At 36.2% G+C, this 22,551-nt stretch overlaps 1 protein-coding gene across 7 annotated transcripts in view; it reads right to left on the bottom strand.

Moving 5' to 3' along the window:
* Positions 1-203: 203 nt before the first annotated feature.
* LOC121373371 (tight junction protein ZO-1-like) overlaps positions 204-22,551 on the bottom strand; it is a 136,652-nt gene continuing 114,304 nt past the window's right edge. For 5 of the 7 annotated variants that reach the window (XM_041499983.1, XM_041499984.1, XM_041499989.1 and 2 more), the window contains 7 exons: positions 16,728-16,931; positions 12,680-12,850; positions 10,343-10,636; positions 7,464-7,564; positions 5,655-5,765; positions 3,131-3,274; positions 204-1,566 (listed from right to left, as the gene is read on the bottom strand). In XM_041499983.1, the coding sequence (XP_041355917.1) occupies positions 1,463-1,566; positions 3,131-3,274; positions 5,655-5,765; positions 7,464-7,564; positions 10,343-10,636; positions 12,680-12,850; positions 16,728-16,931 (1,129 nt within the window). In that variant the 3' untranslated portion in view covers positions 204-1,462. The remainder of the gene's footprint in view (positions 1,567-3,130; positions 3,275-5,654; positions 5,766-7,463; positions 7,565-10,342; positions 10,637-12,679; positions 12,851-16,727; positions 16,932-22,551) is intronic. The other 2 variants (XM_041499987.1, XM_041499986.1) reach the window with 2 other exon arrangements.

Genomic DNA, 22,551 nt, shown 5'->3' with positions numbered 1-22,551 from the left:
GTATTTTAATAATTTTGATTACGTAGTGATGTATTTTAATAATTTTGATTATGTAGAGTGATATATTTTAATATTTTTTATAATAATTTTGATAATGTACAGTGAAGTATTTTCATATTTTTTATAAAGTACAGTGATATATTTTAATGATTTTTATAATGTACTGTAAATTATTTTAATAATTTGATAATGTACAGTGAAATAGTTTAATAATTTTGACTATGTACAGTGATGTATTTTAATAATAATTTTGACTATGTACAGTGATGTATTTTTATAATATATATTATGTACAGTGATGTGTTTGTTATACTATACAGTGGTATATAAATAAATACTGTAGGCTGTTTTGATTTAAGAAAACATAAACTCACATACATTTGATCTAGCACTGTTTTGATTCTCGGCTCACAACTACAGCAGTCTCTATGTTAATGGAAAAACATGAGCAACAAAAACATCTTGAGTAACACAAATGTGGTTCAAGCAGCCTAGTCGTGGCCAAGCAGAACCTTTTCCTCATTACTGGTATGTCACTTCACCACACAGGGCAACATTTACCACAGACTTTGATATCTTCAGGATGTGTGTAGGTATCAATAATCCCATGATGTGAAATAAGCAGAGTGAATGGTGTTTTATTATTTCTCGTTCACGTTAAGTTTCTGTAACTTGTCACTTTACCACAGGGCAACACGTACCACAGACTTTGATATCTTCTGGATGTGTGTATGGCTCAATAATCCTGTCACATTGTGATATGGGTAGAGTAAATAGTGTTTTATTGTTTCTCGTTCATGTTAAGTTTCTACAACTTGTCACTTTACCAGAGGGCACAACACATACCACAGACTTTGATATCTTCACGATGTGTGTAGGGCCCAATAATCCTGTCATGTTGTGATATGGACAGAGTGAAGTAGTGTTTTATTGTTTCTCGTTCACATTAAGTTTCTACAATCAAGTCCATTCATCATGTAGATAATAGTGTGCCTCATCACAGATGGTCCACTGTTTAACATGACAATCAAGTCCACTAGTCTTATAGGGTGTGTCATCACACATGGTTCACTAACTCAGACACGGTTTTTCATGTGAGTTTCCATAACTTGTAACACAACACTATTGTAGATTATCACAAACGATCCACTAACACTGATATGCTTCTTTTCACTTGTGAATTTCTAAAACATGCTACATGACAAACAAGTCTGTTACCGACACAGATTATAGTGTGTGTCATCACAAATGGTCCACTAACACAGACACATGTTTTTGATGTGCAAGATGTTTTCTGCATATTTGGTTTTCTGTAACTTGTAACAATCTAGTCCACCAGTGTTGTAGATTATAGTGTGTGACACCAAAAATAGTCGACTATAGACACACAAGTTGTCACATGTGAGGTTCTGTAACTTGTAACAATCTAGTCCACCAATGTTGTAGATTATAGTGTGTGACATCAGAAATGGTCGACTAAAACCGACACACTGTTTTTATTGACTCGACCTTGCCTGACACTGTCCATACCAGCAAGTGACATGTTCTGCCATCGGGTGGGGTGACCTGCAAAGAAATAAATAACAGAATACACCAGTGCCTCCACGAGTCCACAACACTGGACTACAGTACTCGAGGGTCAAACTCGACCTGCACTCCAGTACCCGACACTAGATGATAATGAAACTAAGGAATAAAGTAAAATAGCATTATGTATCTTATTTCCAGTGCTGAACATGGATGTCAAATCGATGAAATCATGTCATTGTATTGCATTCCACACATTCCCATAGCCCTATAACGTAACTGGCTGCAAGCATGTTACAGGGCAAAATTATTGGGCAAAATGACGTAAATTTTTTTTTATAAATGAGTGCTTTTCCTTGCACAGGTACTTGAGTCCTGTGAATGGACTCGAGTCTTTCTAGGATCGGCCCGTGCCTGAGTACTCGAGTACTCGTGAAGACCTTAGAATACACATTAAAAGTAACAGTCATAATTTTGAGGTCATATAGTCCCATGGTTGATAAAGTTGTCTACCAAACTTCAAGTTTAAGAGGAGCTATCACTCTTGCTCCCCGTCACTCCCGCTCCCTGTCACTCTGGCTCGATCCCTGTCACTCTCGCTCGCTCTCTGTCACTCTCGCTCCCTGTCACTCTCGCTCGCTCCCTGTCACTCTCGCTCGCTCCCTGTCACTCTCGCTCGCTCTGTCACTCTCGCTCGCTCCCTGTCACTCTCGCTCCCTGTCACTCTCGCTCGCTCCCTGTCACTCTCGCTCCCTGTCCCTCTCTCGCTCCCTCCCTCTCTCGCTCCCTGTCCCTCTCTCGCTCCCTGTCACTCTCGCTCGCTCCCTGTCCCTCTCTTGCTCCCTGTCACTCTCGCCCCGCTCCCTGTCGCTCCCCGTCGCTCTCGCTCCCTGTCACTCTCACTCCCTATCACTCTACTGAGACTATAGTTCTAGGAGAGTAATTTTTAGCTCCCCTTTGCTTGTCAATTTATAAGGTATCACTATGGTAATATCTTAATAGTGCCCCATAATCTAACTTAGGGTAGCAATTAATCACTATCCTGAGGTTTTTTGACACCAAGGTTTTAGCTGAATAGCAAAAAGGAAAGGAATATTTGCTTAACGCCACCTCAGCACATGTTAAACAATGGCTATATGGTGTCTAACATATAGTTATTCTAAAACTTGGAGATCAGACCAACGACCCATCACACCTCAGCACATGTTAAACAATGGCTATATGGTGTCTAACATATAGTTATTCTAAAACTTGGAGATCGGACCAACGACCCATCACACCTCAGGCAAGCAACCTATAGGCCTTTCCACAGGGAACGACTCTTTTTATACAATGGAATTTACTACAAATTATTTACTTTTGAGCCGACTGTTTTCTAAATTGCACACAAAAATAGTTAAAAAAAATATTATTTCCAAAAACACTTTTACTTTTCTTCTTATGTCAAACTAAACTGAAATTATTTACAAAAACATTTCTGTATGAGGATGGGATGGATTATAGTTACATCCAGTTCCCTATCCCACATTGGTAGAGTTCTCGCCTGTGGTGCTGTGGGTCGCAGGGTCGACTGCCCTCGGTGGACCTGACTGAGTAGACTTACCAGATGGAGAATCGCTGGACTTGAGAGCGAACGACCAACTGTCGGGGTTCACAGACGCGCAGTGAGGTAGTCTTAGTTCTACCGGTTTGAGAAACTCAATTCCGTGAGGTCCACACATCACCAACGGACTGAGCAGTGTCTCACCTAAAAACAATCATAACCAGGTCTAGTTTACAGAAACATTATCTTCAGTCTCAGTTCTACAAATTACTGGTATGAACTTATGAAGTAATGTTTCACTTGAAAAACAATCCTAACCAGGTCTAGTTTACAGGAAAATATCATCAAAGTCTTTCACCTAGTGTCACCTGAAACACAATTACAACCAGGTATAGTTTACAGGAAAATATCATCAAAGTCTTTCACCTAGTGTCACCTGAAACACAATTACAAACAGGTCTAGTTTACAGGAAAATATCATCAAAGTCTTTCAACTAGTGTCACCTGAAACACAATTACAAACAGGTCTAGTTTACAGGAAAATATCATCAAAGTCTTTCACCTAGTGTCACCTGAAACACAATTACAACCAGGTCTAGTTTACAGGAAAATATCATCAAAGTCTTTCACCTAGTGTCACCTGAAACACAATTACAACCAGGTCTAGTTTACAGGAAAATATCATCAAAGTCTTTCACCTAGTGTCACCTGAAACACAATTACAACCAGGTCTAGTTTACAGGAAAATATCATCAAAGTCTTTCACCTAGTGTCACCTGAAACACAATTACAACCAGGTCTAGTTTACAGGAAAATATCAAAGTCTTTCACCTAGTGTCACCTGAAACACAATTACAACCAGGTCTAGTTTACAGGAAAATATCATCAAAGTCTTTCACCTAGTGTCACCTGAAACACAATTACAACCAGGTCTAGTTTACAGGAAAATATCATCAAAGTCTTTCACCTAGTGTCACCTGAAACACAATTACAAACAGGTCTAGTTTACAGGAAAATATCATCAAAGTCTTTCACCTAGTGTCACCTGAAACACAATTACAACCAGGTCTAGTTTACAGGAAAATATGATCAAAGTCTTTCACCTAGTGTCACCTGAAACACAATTACAACCAGGTCTAGTTTACAGGAAAATATGATCAAAGTCTTTCACCTAGTGTCACCTGAAACACAATTACAACCAGGTCTAGTTTACAGGAAAATATGATCAAAGTCTTTCACCTAGTGTCACCTGAAACACAATTACAACCAGGTCTAGTTTACAGGAAAATATCATCAAAGTCTTTCACCTAGTGTCACCTGAAACACAATTACAACCCTGTCTAGTTTACAGGAAAATATGTTCAAAGTCTTTCACCTAGTGTCACCTGAAACACAATTACAACCAGGTCTAGTTTACAGGAAAATATGATCAAAGTCTTTCACCTAGTGTCACCTGAAACACAATTACAACCAGGTCTAGTTTACAGGAAAATATGATCAAAGTCTTTCACCTAGTGTCACCTGAAACACAATTACAACCAGGTCTAGTTTACAGGAAAATATCATCAAAGTCTTTCACCTAGTGTCACCTGAAACACAATTACAACCAGGTCTAGTTTACAGGAAAATATCATCAAAGTCTTTCACCTAGTGTCACCTGAAACACAATTACAACCAGGTCTAGTTTACAGGAAAATATGATCAAAGTCTTTCACCTAGTGTCACCTGAAACACAATTACAACCAGGTATAGTTTACAGGAAAATATGATCAAAGTCTTTCACCTAGTGTCACCTGAAACACAATTACAACCAGGTCTAGTTTACAGGAAAATATGATCAAAGTCTTTCACCTAGTGTCACCTGAAACACAATTACAACCAGGTCTAGTTTACAGGAAAATATGATCAAAGTCTTTCACCTAGTGTCACCTGAAACACAATTACAACCAGGTCTAGTTTACAGGAAAATATGATCAAAGTCTTTCACCTAGTGTCACCTGAAACACAATTACAACCAGGTCTAGTTTACAGGAAAATATCATCAAAGTCTTTCACCTAGTGTCACCTGAAACACAATTACAACCAGGTCTAGTTTACAGGAAAATATGATCAAAGTCTTTCACCTAGTGTCACCTGAAACACAATTACAACCAGGTATAGTTTACAGGAAAATATGATCAAAGTCTTTCACCTAGTGTCACCTGAAACACAATTACAACCAGGTCTAGTTTACAGGAAAATATGATCAAAGTCTTTCACCTAGTGTCACCTGAAACACAATTACAACCAGGTCTAGTTTACAGGAAAATATGATCAAAGTCTTTCACCTAGTGTCACCTGAAACACAATTACAACCAGGTCTAGTTTACAGGAAAATATTATCATGCTTAGTGTAATAAAAAATATAAACATGTTCATGTTATAGAAAAATGCATACATTTAATTTTACAGGAAAATAAATCATGTTTTCTCTACAGGAAAATACAACTTTGATTTTATTCAGTGCTGGAAGAATGCTGTTATATTTACTGTGCAATATAACCAGGATTAGTTGACAGGTAAATATAACTATGTTAGTGTCTACCTCTGTCTTTATCCAGTGGTGGAAGAATGCTGTTGTCACGACACACCTTGAAGTAAATTTCCTGACTCATGTTATCTGATATTGCACCTGGTGGAATCACAATACTGACACCTGAAAAATAAATAGAAGATCTTGCACTGACATGTATTTTAAACCTTATAAACCCATATGAAATCAGTTCTTATGGAATGAATTGTAAATCAATTTGCAATAGATGTAATACAAGTGTCCATGGAATAATATTATGACTGTTGAACAAATTTGCATTTAAAAATGAAACAAAATAGCTGTTTCTTTATCTATGCAACTGAAAATATTACTTATTATGTGGATTAAAACATTTGATAAAAACGAAATGTATGTGACTAATATTGAAAGGGATGTTGTTAGTACTTACCATATACGCAAATATTTTTGCGAATAAAATATACCGCGAACACGTTGATAGCACCGCGAATTTAATTACACGCGAAATTATTTCTGATTTGGTATAATATTATTTACCTTATAATATATAGTCTTATCTCTACATGCCCAACACATCAAAATCAAGCAGCCTGGTCACGTGGATTTGATCGAAGTGACACACAGTTGCGCGTAAGTCTGTTGTTACGTAATCACAGTTTTGTTTGTTTTCTTTGTAACCTTGAATGGAAGTTTTTGGGTACCACCAATAATTAAAAGTTATTTCTTCTGATATTTGCGTTTTCCAATTCTCTGTATCGCATTTGCGTGTTCCACCAATAACATGTCTTATCAGACATACATACAACATTGACGTCTCGATGGTAACATGTCCAAGTGTGTGTGTGAAATCGTCATTGAAAAGAGTTTGGCAAATGAAATATGGGTAATTTTGATTTTATTATCGGGGGACACAATCGCGAAAATAATTCCTCGCGAAAATGTGAAATGAAAGCCCGATCACGAATTTGAGCCGCGAAAATATCTGCGTATACGGTAAATGTTAATAGATTGATGAATTAAAATAAAAAGTCTGAATGGGGTACAAGCAGATATTTTACTATTTATAAAAGATAATAACCACCATTAATATGAGTATCATCATTATGATCATGACCATCATCAACATAAACATTATCAACATAATATCATCATCAACATGATCGTAACATCAATATAATTAACATTATCATCATAACTATCATCATCATCATTATCAAAATAATCAAAATAACATCATCATAATAACATTACTTATATTGAACATTATCATCACAACTATAATGATCATCAAAATCATCAACATAACATAATCATCAACATGATCGTAACATCAATATAATTAACATTATCATCATAACTATCATCATCATCATTATCAAAATAATCAAAATAACATCATCATAATAACATTACTTATATTGAACATTATCATCACAACTATAATGATCATCAAAATCATCAACATAACATCATCATCAACATGATCGTAACATCAATATAATTAACATTATCATCATGATGATCAACATCAATATCATTATTCTCAACATCATCAACAACCAGATATGTGTCACCGGCCTCAGTGGTGTCGTGGTTAAGCCATCGGACACAAGGTTGGTAGGTACAGGGTTCGCAGCCCGGTACCGGCTCCCACGCAGAGTGAGTTTTAACGACTCGACTCAATGACTAACCAGTTTTAACGACTCGACTCTCTCACTAACCACTAACAACTAACCCACTGTCCTGGACAGACAGCCGAGATAGCTGATGTGTGTGCCCATGACAGCGTGCTTGAACCTTAATTAGATATAAGGACGAAACTAAGTTGAAATGAAATGTCACCTGTCTCTTTAGATTCGAGGACTCCTCCAGCCGATGTGAAGAGTCCGCGTGCCGTCGCCACCACCGTGTGAGTCTCATCAACGTCAGACCCGAAGTTAGCACTGAAAACAATCAGAGAAAAACCTTATACAGATAGACAGACAGACAGACAGACAGAGAGAGAGACCTGAAGTTAGCACTGAAAACAAATCAGAGAAAATACTTTATATAGACAGACACAGACAGATACAGACAGACAGAGAGAGACCAGGAATTAGCTTTGAAAACAAATCAGAGAAAATACCTTTATATAGAAAGACAGACAGACAGACGGACAGAGATTCTAACTTAGCACTAAAAATTAATTTAAAAAGCAACTTCATATACATATGATTCAAGTCAGGGACTCAAGTTAACACTGAAAGACAAATTCGATAACTTAAAGAAAACACTTTGAAATTCATAGATATGTATCAATCATGGTAAAACAAACAGACAAAGTGACTGGCAAGGACATTCGAAGACAGACACAGAAAGACAGACAGAATGACTTACAATATAAGACACTCACTAGATAGTCTGATAGAGACAGACACAGAAAGACAGACAGAATGACTTACAATATAAGACACTCACTAGATAGTCTGATAGAGACAGACACAGAAAGACAGACAGAATGACTTACAATATAAGACACTCACTAGATAGTCTGATAGAGACAGACACAGAAAGACAGACAGAATGACGTACAATATAAGACACTCACTAGATAGTCTGATAGAGACAGACACAGAAAGACAGACAGAATGACTTACAATATAAGACACTCACTAGATAGTCTGATAGAGACAGACACAGAAAGACAGACAGAATGACGTACAATATAAGACACTCACTAGATAGTCTGATAGAGACAGACACAGAAAGACAGACAGAATGACTTACAATATAAGACACTCACTAGATAGTCTGACAGAGACAGACACAGAAAGACAGACAGAATGACTTACAATATAAGACACTCACTAGATAGTCTGACAGACAGACACAGAAAGACAGACAGAATGACTTACAATATAAGACACTCACTAGATAGTCTGATAGAGACAGACACAGAAAGACAGACAGAATGACGTACAATATAAGACACTCACTAGATAGTCTGATAGAGACAGACACAGAAAGACAGACAGAATGACGTACAATATAAGACACTCACTAGATAGTCTGACAGAGACAGACACAGAAAGACAGACAGAATGACTTACAATATAAGACACTCACTAGATAGTCTGACAGAGACAGACACAGAAAGACAGACAGAATGACTTACAATATAAGACACTCACTAGATAGTCTGATAGAGACAGACACAGAAAGACAGACAGAATGACTTACAATATAAGACACTCACTAGATAGTCTGACAGAGACAGACACAGAAAGACAGACAGAATGACTTACAATATAAAACACTCACTAGATAGTCTGATAGAGACAGACACAGAAAGACAGACAGAATGACTTACAATATAAGACACTCACTAGATAGTCTGATAGAGACAGACACAGAAAGACAGACAGAATGACTTACAATATAAGACACTCACTAGATAGTCTGATAGAGACAGACACAGAAAGACAGACAGAATGACGTACAATATAAGACACTCACTAGATAGTCTGATAGAGACAGACACAGAAAGACAGACAGAATGACGTACAATATAAGACACTCACTAGATAGTCTGATAGAGACAGACACAGAAAGACAGACAGAATGACTTGCAATATAAGACACTCACTAGATAGTCTGACAGAGACAGACACAGAAAGACAGACAGAATGACTTACAATATAAGACACTCACTAGATAGTCTGACAGAGACAGACACAGAAAGACAGACAGAATGACTTACAATATAAGACACTCACTAGATAGTCTGACAGAGACAGACACAGAAAGACAGACAGAATGACGTACAATATAAGACACTCACTAGATAGTCTGATAGAGACAGACACAGAAAGACAGACAGAATGACGTACAATATAAGACACTCACTAGATAGTCTGATAGAGACAGACACAGAAAGACAGACAGAATGACGTACAATATAAGACACTCACTAGATAGTCTGATAGAGACAGACAAACAGAAAATGGATGAAAAAAGACAGACAGACATATGATACAAAATGTGAAAATAAAAGCAAGTTTTAACCTTATATAAATACCAAATAAGTTAAAGCCAAGCATTGCTCATGTTAAGCAGGGTAAGAAAAACAAAACCGAAAATGTCAGTCACAGACCATCAGTTGTTACAACATGGAGGAACACTTAATATCCCAGCCACTAAACAGAAAATCAGATGATTTGTTTTTACCCTATTATGGATCTTCTAACACTTTATAACAGGCATTATTAAATTTAATAGAAACTTTCACCCTTAAATCATATAACAATCCTAAAACAGACTGACAGTTATTAATGGTATAAAAGATGTGAACTTTTTTGTGGGATTTTTGTTATGGATGATGTATCCCGGTACAGTGAATAAGCCAGAATTCCCTCAAAACTGGACTTTCAATAAAAATTCACTCAAAACCAGATTTCAATAAGCCAGAATTCTCTCAAAATTGGACCCTCCATAGACCAGAATTCCCTCAAAATGGGACCCGCCATAGACCAGAATTCCCTCAAAATGGGACCCGCCATAGACCAGAATTCTCTCAAAATGGGATCCTCCATAGGCCAGAATTTCCTCAAAACCAGATGTTTTTCATGTTTAAATATCAATAATAGATATCGCTTAATACCAGACTTTATTTGGTTCTGTGGGTTTCACTGTAATTTCACATGCCTTGATTAAACACATAGAGTACGGCATGCACCACATACCCCAGCACCACTGTGTCTGGTGTTGACAAACTGTCTGACGTTTCCCCACCATCCGAGTGACACTCGTTTTCATTGGTCAACATGTTAGAAGGCTCGTTTTCATTGGTTAGTAGAATAGAAGGCTCATTCCCATTGGTCAGAATGTCTGAAGCATTAGTAGCTGCCACACTGTTTACACAGGGGGAGCCACAAAGCACACCATCACCACTGCGTTTGTATTTAATCTTCAGGGTGGGCGGTAGAGGGGGTAAGGGTGGTCGTGGCGGTGGCACACGTTTACAAAACACAAAACGGCTAAAGAAAAAGAACACAACAATAAGAAACTAGCTAAGCTACATGTTTGCTAGTCAAGCTACTGTCAGAAAGTTTGTTAAAAGTTAAACAACACTACTAGAGCATATTTTTAGTAGTCAGCTACTGCATGTCAAACATTTGACAATTCTGACATATAATCTTAGTGGAAACATGTTATATTTTTTCACAGAGAATTGGTCCACCAAAGGGAGTTAATCCTATGAAGAAAGAAAGAAATGTTTTATTTAACGACGCACTCAACACATTTTATTTACGGTTATATGGCGTCAGACATATGGTTAAGGACCACACAGAGTTTGAGAGGAAACCCGATGTCACCACTACATGGGCTACTCTTTCCGATTAGCAGCAAGGGATCTTTTATTTGCACTTCCCACAGGCAGGATAGCACAAACCATGGCCTTTGTGGAACCAGTTATGGATCACTGGTCGGTGCAAGTGGTTTACACCTACCCATTGAGCCTTGTGGAGCACTCACTCGGGGTTTGGAGTCAGTATCTGGATTAAAAATCCCATACCTCGACTGGGATCCGAACCCAGTACCTACCAGCCTGTAGACCGAATGCCTAACCACGACACCACCAAGGCTGGTCCTATGAAGAAAGCACTCTACCAACCGAGTTAGATCTCATAAATATACGTAGCCCAGTAGTAAAGTGCTTGCTTGGTGCACGGTCAGTTTCGGATCAATCCCTGTTAGTGAGCCCATTGGGCTATCTCTTGTTCCAGCCAGTGCACCACAACTGCTATATCAAAGACTGTGGTATGTGCTATCCTGTCTGTGGGGTGGTGTATCTAATAGATCCCTTGCTTCTAATAAAAAAAATGTAGCAAGTTTCCTCTTTCAGACTATATGTCAAAATGACCAAATGTTTGACATCCAATAGCCGATGATTAATAAATCAATGTGCTCTAGTGGTTTCATTAAACAAAACAAACATTTTGTTTAAAAACGTTATCCAACTTGTTTATTGTTAGGAAACACTAATCAGTTTGGGAATTGGCAAGTTCATGAGTTGAACAACTCAACTGTAGCCTCGTTATAGTTGACAAAGGAGTCCACAATCAACATGGATTATTTATTCTAAACAATATTTACGATTAAATAACACTTGATTGGCAAACATCACAACAGCCATAAAGTAACAACAATGAACACATAACTAAACAAGTAGACTTTGAAAAAAAAAAATATATACATTTACTGAACAGAATACATGTATATGTTGCCTAACACCATCCGGTTTGGTGTTACAGCAATACATGAATATAAACCCTTAACACTTGGACTTGTTTGTGAAAAATGGAGTTAAATATATGTATGCAGTGCCAATACGAAATACAATTTTTTTGTTTAAATGAAACAAGTGAAGACCTAACACAGTGCTATTAAAGCAATGCCTGATCCTTCAAGGATGTAGGTCGTGTAAATACAGTTTAAGCCAAGCTAGTAAAGTAGTCTTCACCATGAGGGTGTGAATGCCCATCACAAGCTTCCTCCAAAGCATGACAAAATGTTTTAATTTAGTATTATTACAAACATATAAGTTGTACATTTGTACTTGCAACAAACTTAAATCATGGAAATTATTAATTTAACCATATATGTTTTCAATAAAGTTGAATAAAAACAACAACAAATAAACAAAAAAATTAAAAAAATTAGTTATTAGGATTATTTGTTATGTCTAGATACAGAACATAAACAGAATTATATACATCTGAGCTAGAAACATGCAAAACATACATGTATCAAACAGACAACAAAAAGTAAAATCTTTAAATTATAAAAAATAATTAATTCTCTTTTTAAAATCTTAAACAAAATTTATTTTTAGAATGTTACTGATGCATATACAAGTTTTTGTGTTATATATTTATTTATGATTATTATTAATATTATTATTTTTTAATTAAAAAAAAAAAAATTGTATGTGAGAATAGCAAGCTAGCATATTAGTTTGTAAGCCAAACAGCAAATTTATCAGTAATTATGTTCGTTTTAAAACTCAATACACTTACTTGGTAAGATCTGGCATGGATGACGGACCGTTAACGACCGATCCTTTACCAAACGTGGACATCGTTCCGTGCTTCTTGTAGGCTTCAAATGCACTGTGTCGTGCTTCGTGTTGAGGCCCATTTTGGGTGGGATGATTGTTAATATTATGCTGACTTGAGGTTTTTCCTTCCCTGGATTACAAAAAAAGAAATGTTTGATCAATGACACCTGAGCACATTTTAAACTAGGGGTGGTGATTAAGGAAGGCATTAAAATAACAATCAAGACACACTAATATATAGCATCTTTTTCCAACTTGACAAGAAGGGCACTTCCAAGCTATTTTACTGGGCGGGTGAACAACTGACCCGCGAAACATACACTGGTTCATTGTAATAATTGTCATTTTGTTTGCTGTTTAAATCATTGATTTTGAAACACATGCCACAATGTTAACATGTTAAAATAGATGAATATCAGTTTGTTTGGTGGTTTTTTTTTCATCTTCTTTTTTTTACAATATTTAAAGAAAAATGATAAAAATATCTACTGTCCCTCAATTAGTTATTCTGAGTATATGATCATGTCGAGGGTATATTATGGTTGAGAAGGAAAGGAATGACATGGATTCACTACTAATACATGTATAACCTCTAGTTACGTTGTTGCATGAAGACCCCTTACTCCCCTGCAAAACTGGCTGGACCATGGCTATTAAATGTAAACTTGAATCTTGCATATATTATGGTTGAAAAGGAAATGAATGACAGATCTAGGAGGTATGAAGTTGGCCGACACACCTCCCCTCTACACACACACACACCAATGTTGAATTTTTTTTCACTTATTTTAAAATGCATTCACTACTAATACATAACTACCATTATTTCAGTGTTGTGTGTAGACTATGGCTACAATATTAAATGTGAACATGAATCTTAGTCTACGGAGTGGAAAACTGCTGCCAACACATAAGCTACTTTTCCGGATTAGCAGCAAGGCATCTTTTATAGAATAATTTAACAACTAATCATGAGGCCTAGTTTGATTCATATAAATAAAACATTAACATAATTAATGCAAATATTAACATGATTAATATATTATATTATCACAATTAATACATATGTTAACATAATACAAATATTAGTACAACTGAACCATTATCATAATTAATGCATATATTATCAAAATATTAAGTAATGCAAACATTAGCACAACTAAAATATTAACATAATCAAAAATATTTTGCTCTTTTGCATAATTAAAATGTAAAAACAAAGTCTTTAATGAGACTACACGTACAAGCAATATCAAAAGCAATGACATGCATACATGCATATATAGCTTAATAATATATCTAGACACATGTAATAGTATTAAATAATATAGCTAGACACATGTAATAGTATTAAATAATACACAACATTAAACAGCCAATACAAGAGCATTTAATGTATACATGTATATACAAATAAATACAAGATACTAATTTCCTAAGCCCAGTTTTACAAAGTGATTTTAGCACTAAAATCACCTTTTAGCTGTGCCTACTGTAATTACTTTCTGCACTTAAGGTGATTTTAACACTAAAATCACCTTTTAAATGTGCTTATGGAATTATTTTCTGGTGATTTTAGCACTAAGATCATTTCGTAAAACAGGGCCCTGGATTATATCTACACCGAGTACATGACGTGTGCTATTAGTAGTGTAACTGGTATTTAGTACTTCAAGCAAGCAAGACATACACTTTATGACCCAAAACAATTCAGCTACATATACCATTAATTATAAAATTTTTAGCCAAAGTGATACAAATATTTGGAATCGATGAATGAATAAATGAAGAAATTAATTAATGACAATGATTGAATGAATAAACAAACAAACAAAAAATAACTAAAGAATAAATGAACAAGCCAATCGCCATGAAACTCAAACGTGAGCTGTATCAGTACATGATAAAGCTATACTGGTATATAAAATTTTAGCTCAATATATAAACAATTTAATTAATAAACAATTATTATTTATTAATAACAAATGGAACACTAATTAATAGATGTGCTACTGAAGTTTTTTTTTTTTTTTCCTAGTTCATTTAATTATTATTATTATTTTTTTTTTCCTCAAGAAAACTGGCCCCTGTCTGGGAATAAGTCCACCCCATGCTAAGCTTACAATGAGTTGTCTTGGCCCCCTGAGCTTATTTCCGGTCAAATACGGTATATGAAATTTTAGCTCAATATAATGAGGATTTGCAGAGAAAAAAGTCCAGAAAACTATGTCGGAGAGATGAACAGATGGATGGATGGACATATAGACAGAACAGAGATGAAACCAATAGTCCCCTCTGACTGACACCACTAGAGCATGCTGACTGATTAATCATCGGCTACTGGATGTCAAACACTTACTAATTTTGACACATAGTCTTAGAGAGAAAACCTGCTTAAAACATTCATTAATAGCAAGGGATCTTTTATATTCACCATCCCACAGACAGGATAGTAATACCACAGCCTTTGATATACCAGTCATGATACACTGGTTGGAACGAGAAATAGCCCAATGGGCCCACTGACAGGGATCGATCCTAGACTGACTGCGCATCAAGTGAGCACTTTACCTCTGAATGTATTACTACATGACAGTGTTTATAAGTTTAATTGTTACATGGCTCAGTCAGTGATAAACATCGCACAGTGTCAGCCAACTGACAACAGTCTGTTTAGAAGCGTGATTAATATACATGTACCAACACCATGTTAAGTGAATATATATAACAGTACAATATGTCAGATATACTCAACAAAATTAGTTAACACTCGGTAGATATTTTTAGCAATTTTCTTTAAATAGGCAATGGAAGATCCAGAAAATCCATTTAGGGGGCGGGAGCCAATGGCAACATTCCAAAAGGGATTCCTCAGATTCTCCAATGTAACAAATCAAAATAATAAAATACAACTGTCGCAAAATATAGGAGGGGGTGGCAGGTCCCTGGGGCCCCCCCTTAGATCCGCCACTGATAAAGTAAAAAATAAATACAGCTTCTTCTCTTGTAAAGTGTTGACGTTATTCAAACAACAATTTAGAGCAAAACAAAATGCCAAGTTTTATTACGAACCAGTGTGTAACAAATACTTGACAAATGTGCATTTGCGTAGTTTTTATAAATACATGAAAAATCTGGTGTCATAGATTTTTCCATGTATCACGGGTCAAATCGAACTGAAACAATGTTCAGAAGTCATCTTTGAGCAAAATTTTCTCAAATAATATGACACTAGCAAAGAATTATTACTAAAACATCTACAGGTGTTAATTAATTTTGTTGAGTATAAGTTAAACACTTCTCATTCTGTCTGGTGTCACAGTGCACTCAGCAACAGAAACGAGGAATTTATGTCCAACAGCTGTGAGACAAGATTTATCACTCTAATACATGTACATGCATATTCATGAACTTAATAGTACATAAATGAATAAATGTTAATTTAAAGCCGTCGTCTCAGTTTATTTTCATTAGGGAAGCAGGGAAGGAGTTTTTTTATCAATTAATTTGTAGTTATTTATTACAAATAAGCATTAAAAAACAATAAGCCACTTGCATTATTACAAATTCCATAGTATGAAAAAAGGTGTTCACTGTGGAATGGACTAGAACTTATGTCAAGAATCTTCTAAAAAAGTAAATAAATACAATAATGCATTTTCAGCACATTTTTATAAAAGTTTATATTTATTTAGTTTTTCAGAACATTCTTGACATAAGTTATGGTCTGTCCCACAGTGAATGCCTTTTTTCATACTATGGAATTTACTACTAGTTATTTATTTCTGAACCAATTGATTTGTAAATTGCACATAAAAATAGTATATTTTTGTTATTTCCAAAACACTTTTAACTTTCTTCTTACGTCAAACCAAAACTGAAGTTATTTACAAAAAACATTTTTATAGAATGATGGGACGGACTATAAAAAGATTCAAAGATTTTTTCAGATAGTATAAGAAGCTTAACACTTTATTTAAATACACATAACACCATTTTTTTCATACCACAGATTTTCTTGAGAGGGTTTTTTTGCAGAATAAAATCCAGGTGTGATTAACTTCTTGTAGGCTTCGAAGTTTTCTTGTGGTTCCAGATTCCAGCTGATGTGTTTCTCCTTTTGTGATGTCGGGTTCCTGTCCGTGTCGGCCAATCCTGGCTCAGATTTAGCACGCAGACGAAGCCTTTTGTCAAGAATCTCATCATTGGTTCTGAAATTCATGACCTCATGTCTTAACGCCTGCCATTGATTATTTCATACATGGTTCACTTCCTTTCACTGGTTACATTCAGTATCAATGGTTTACCTCTTGCCATTGGTTACATTCAGTATCAATGCTTTACTTTCTTGCCATTGGTTACATTAGCAATGGTTTACCTCTTGCCATTGGTTACATTAGCAATGGTTTACCTCTTGCCATTGGTTACATTAGCAATGGTTTACCTCTTGCCATTGGTTACATTAGCAATGGTTTACCTCTTGCCATTGGTTACATTAGCAATGGTTTACCTCTTGCCATTGGTTACATTAGCAATGGTTTACCTCTTGCCATTGGTTAGATTATCAATGGTTTACCTCTTGCCATTGGTTACATTAGCAATGGTTTACCTCTTGCCATTGGTTACATTAGCAATGGTTTACCTCTTGCCATTGGTTAGATTATCAATGGTTTACCTCTTGCCTCTGGTTAAGTATGTAATATTAATGGTTACATTACCAATAGTTTGTGTGTAATACTATATATGCCCACAAAAAACTATCAGATCAAATGTCAGAACTTAAATAAATGTTCAAGAATGCTTGTTGAAGAAATATTGTTTTAATTTTAGCAAGATATTGTACCCAAATTCAATTGTTTACTTCTTGAAAGACATATGACTAGGGGTGATTAAAAGGGTGTGTGTTGCTCTTCTGTTTTTTGCAATTGTTTATGTCAAACAAAAACAAAAAATTAACCAAGAACTTTACAAACATGAAACAGTTTTAAAAATTCCTTACAGATACCCAAGTTACTGTTGCTAAAATTCTATTCTTCTTTTCATCCCCTACTTCCCAAAACGAACATTCTCAAACTCCCATGTTATATTGTAGGGTGGGGTGTAGCTTAGTGTCAGTGTTCACCTTAGCTATGATAGGTCACCCTAATCTTTTTAACCTATCCTGACCAGTGCCCTACAACTCATAGATCAAAGCGTTATCAGTTAGGAAGGAAGGAAATGTTTTATTTAACGACACACTCAACATTTTATTTATGGATATATGGCGTCAGACATATGGTTAAGGACCACATATTATCAGTTGGAGTAGCCATGTGGCAGCAGTAGGGTCTCCATGAGTACTTGAGTACTCGGGCCTGAGCCGAGTCTAACAAGACTCGAGTCCATTCACAGGACTCAAATACCCATACAAGGTAGAGCACTTTCATTTAATTATTAAAAATGTTAACGTCATTTTGCCTCCGGTTAAAATATAGGGCTATGAAACATGGAGGGAAAACAAAAAAAGTTGAATGTGCAGAATGCAATACCATGGCAGATTTGACATCCATGTTGTGCATTAGAATTAAGATGCATAATGCTAATTTGTTTTATTCCTTAGTCTCATCATCATCTAGTGTAAGTGTCGGGTCCTCAGGTCCGGGTCGAGTTTGACCCTTGAGTCCAATATTTTACTTTATTCCATAGTCTCATCATCATCTAGTGTAAGTGTCGGGTCCTCAGGTCCGGGTCGAGTTTGACCCTTGAGTCCAATATTTTACTTTATTCCTTAGTCTCATCATCATCTAGTGTAAGTGTTGAGTCCTCAGGTCCGGGTCGAGTTTGACCCTTGAGTCCAATATTTTACTTTATTCCTTAGTCTCATCATCATCTAGTGTAAGTGTCGGGTCCTCAGGTCCGGGTCGAGTTTGACCCTTGAGTCCAATATTTTAGACTCATTGAGGCCCTAGGTAGCAGTAGGTTTCTCGTCTTCCTATCTTTCAACCAAATATAAAAATAACCATATGTATGATACCAAACAGCCATATAGTAGTTTATAATATGCTGAGGAAGGAAGGAAATGTTTTATTTAACGACACACTCAACACATTTTATTTACAGTTATCTGGCATTGGACATATGGTTAAGGACCACACAGATATCGAGTTGAAACCCGCTGTCACCACTTCATGGGCTACTCTTTTCGATCTTTTATATGCACCATCCCATAGACAGGATAACACATACCATAGGCTTTGATATACCAGTCGTGGTATACTGGCTGGAGCGAGAAATGGCCCAATGGGCCCACCGACGGGAATCGATCCCAGACCGGCTGTGCATCAAGCGAACGCTTTACCACTGGGCTACGTCCCAACCAGATATGCTGATGTGTCAGTGAACAAACATTACTGTCGTCTTCGGGGTTTCGTTGTTGATGTGTCACTGAACAAACATTACTGTCGTCTTCGGGGTTTCGTTGTTGATGTGTCACTGAACAAACATTACTGTTGTCTTCGCGGTTTTGTTGTTGATGTGCCAGTTTCATATGAGTGGTTTTTATATTATGGGTGTGAGTAATTTTTGGCTTGCTTCCATCAGATAACTGTTCAAGCACGCCTAACATAAACTCAACCTCTAACTCCACACATCACTTTTAAGGTAGCTATGTATACCCCCATCTACAGTTCTATTGTTTGTCAACGATTAACTGCATAGTTTGTTTGTTTATCCATTTAAGGTCCAAGCACGCTGTGCTGGGCACAAACCACAGCTATCTGGACAGGGTGTTTGTGTTTAAAGAGAGAGAAGTCTAAGTGATAGCCACTCTGTGAATCATTAATCTTGCTCTGGATGGGAGCCAGTACTGGGATGTGAACCCAGTACCTATTAACCACTGTACCACAGAGGCCGGTATCTGGAAAGTTAATGTCATGTTCTTTGCCATTGTATAAAGGCCGGGTCCTACAGCTGGTGACCTACTAAAGGCAGTCACATGGGTTAATCAACTTTAAACAGACGTTCCTTTTCAGTTAATGGTCACCGTTTTGAAAACATTATAAATAGCTAGTGTTAAGCAAAAATATACATACTGCTTCTCTCTGGTCAGTGCATATGTCGATTTTCATTTTACATGTCAATTTCTTTTTAATTTACTGTGGTAGCCACACCTCTATACCAGAAATACCCATCTTCTTTGTCCATTGAATCTTTGGGGGTTTTTTTTAATGGGGGGGGGGGGGGGAGAGAAAAGATAGATAAATTAACAAACTAACAACATATTAATTAATTAATCATCGGCTATTGGATGTCAAACATTTGGTAATTCTGACACGTAGTAATCAGACAAATTTGCTACTTTTTTCTTAATGCAGCAAGAAATCTTTTATATGCACTTTCCTAAAGACAGGAGAGCACATACCATGGCCTTTGACCAGTTGTGGTGCACTAGTTGGAACAAGAGAAAACCCAATAAGTTGCCTGGATCCGAGGTTGTTCGATCCTGTGGCACAAGCATCTCAAGCGAGCACTCAACCGACTGGTGTAAATCCCAGCCTCTCAGATTAATTAACATACACAGTTAAAGCTTGCTTTCTTTAACGACACACCGATTTATTAATCATTGGCTATTGGATGTCAAACACAGGGTTATTTTGAAACAGTTACAGAGAGAAAACCCGCGACATGTTTCCATTAGTAGCAAAGGATCTTTTATATGTACCATCCCACAGACAGGATAGCACATACCACAGCCTTTGAAAAACCAGTTGTGGAGCACTGGTTGGAATGAGAAATAGCCCAATGGGCCCACTGATGGGGATCGATCCTAGACTGACTGCGCATCAGGCGAGCACTCTACCACTGGTAAACTCGGGACTCCTGGCACATCGATTGTTGGGAATGTGTAAGGCTCGAGTCTGGTAGACACTGGGTTCACATACCAGTACCTGCTCCCAGTTAAAGTGGATGGGGGGCGAAGGAATATTTGTTTCTGACATTTCATCACATTTTAAACTATGGATATTTGGTGTTTAACATGACATTGTGGTTATTTTGACACTTTGTTGAGAGAAAGAGGACAAGTGACAGCATATCTGCTGCTGCTACATCCAGAATGATCTAGAGCGAGTTTTGGAGTCATGCCAAGTATTGGTTTCACATCCAGATATCAAATCCTTTTATCAGCTTAATAAGAAGGTATAAGACCACGTCACCTACTTTTCTCTCACTAACTACTAACCATTAACATCTGTCCTGGACAGACAGCCCAGCTAGCTGAAAAGTGTGGACAGTGTGCTTGAATCTTTTTCAGACAAAAAGCAAGGCAATAAAATGTTGGTAAGCAATATCATAAATGGAGTGAAGAATCTAGAAAAAAAATTAATGGTTGTATGTCATTATGTGGGAATTAAACAGAATAGTTTTAAAGAAAGATAACGGGGTAGAAATGAACAGTAACATCTGAAAATTGCAAATTGTACATCTATGTAACAAATAGCAAGAAACCAGCATGCTAGTCAGAGAGAGAGAGAGAGACAGACAGTGAGAGAGGGTGGGTGGGGAATAATGGAGGAATGATTGTGACCTTTTAAAGTATCCTTTGTAAATTCCTCCCATTTCTTTGTTGACCAATTTTCTATTGGTTATTTCATAGTACATATAATATGCATTATATTTCAATGTCAAATCTGTGACCAAATATCTGGCCCGACATGCAGTTGAACATCAAATAACTTTCATGACATTTTTCTTTCTGTAAAACCAGTGTACAGACTATTTCATCATTAAACACTTGTTGCTATACAATGCACTGCTGACAATATTCCTTGAGATTTGTCGACAAAAGTGTCTTACAATTTGTCATCAGTATTCCATGTTTCATAGTAAAATTCTGCATGTTTTTAAAATTTCAACCAAATACTAACTTGGATACGGAAATCCCAAACAGTCAAAGCATAATTAGCCATGCAGAAAGTAGCATAATCATAACATAGACTGGTTCTAGTGTCAACTGCAATTTATACCAGAAAGTAGCATAATCATAACATAGACTGGTTCTAGTGTCAACTGCAATTTATACCAGAAAGTAGCATAATCATAACATAGACTGGTTCTAGTGTCAACTGCAATTTATACCAGAAAGTAGCATAATCATAACATAGACTGGTTCTAGTGTCAACTGCAATTTATACCAGAATACTTCAGAAAATAACTGTCATGTTTGAACACTGCATCACTGTCAATTTCTAAAAACAGTTTTTAATATAATTTTTTTTATTTTCTATCACAATTAGCTGTAGTATTTTTTGTAACATTAATTGAACAAGCATGATGCCATTTCAAGCATTTGATGTGGTGCTCTACAGGAAAAGGGTGGACAATACACAAGACAAACATGCTGGTTTCTTGGTATATATCTATTTATTCATGCAAAGGTGTACATCTTCGTGCACACTACAATGGCAGTCAAGTGACATTCTTTGAGCAAATTCAAAGACTTCAAATATATATTTCTAAAAAAAATGCATCATTCTTAAGACATTATTATGAAAAATACTGTAAAAATGACAATAAGAAAATGCTTTCTGTACAAACAATTGTTAAAAATAGGTATAAAATATCTGTAATTTGATACAACACTTAAAGCCTGGTGTTAACTATGATATGTAAAACTACTACTGTAAATAATAAATATGTCTGAATACCCATATCAAAAATTTCAAAAATTAAAAACATTTAAAACAAATGATAATTCAAATATGCCATTATGAGTGTGTGAAAAGTAGTTGTTCCAAATGCAAGTGTAATGTAATTGAGTATTATACAGAATCAATCTTCCCAAAACGAACACAG

Source organism: Gigantopelta aegis, chromosome 5, assembly GCF_016097555.1.
Source record: "Gigantopelta aegis isolate Gae_Host chromosome 5, Gae_host_genome, whole genome shotgun sequence".
Lineage (NCBI taxonomy): Eukaryota > Metazoa > Mollusca > Gastropoda > Neomphalida > Peltospiridae > Gigantopelta > Gigantopelta aegis.
Note: the sequence above shows the minus strand (reverse complement) of the source record. Positions and strands in the feature narration are given on the sequence as shown.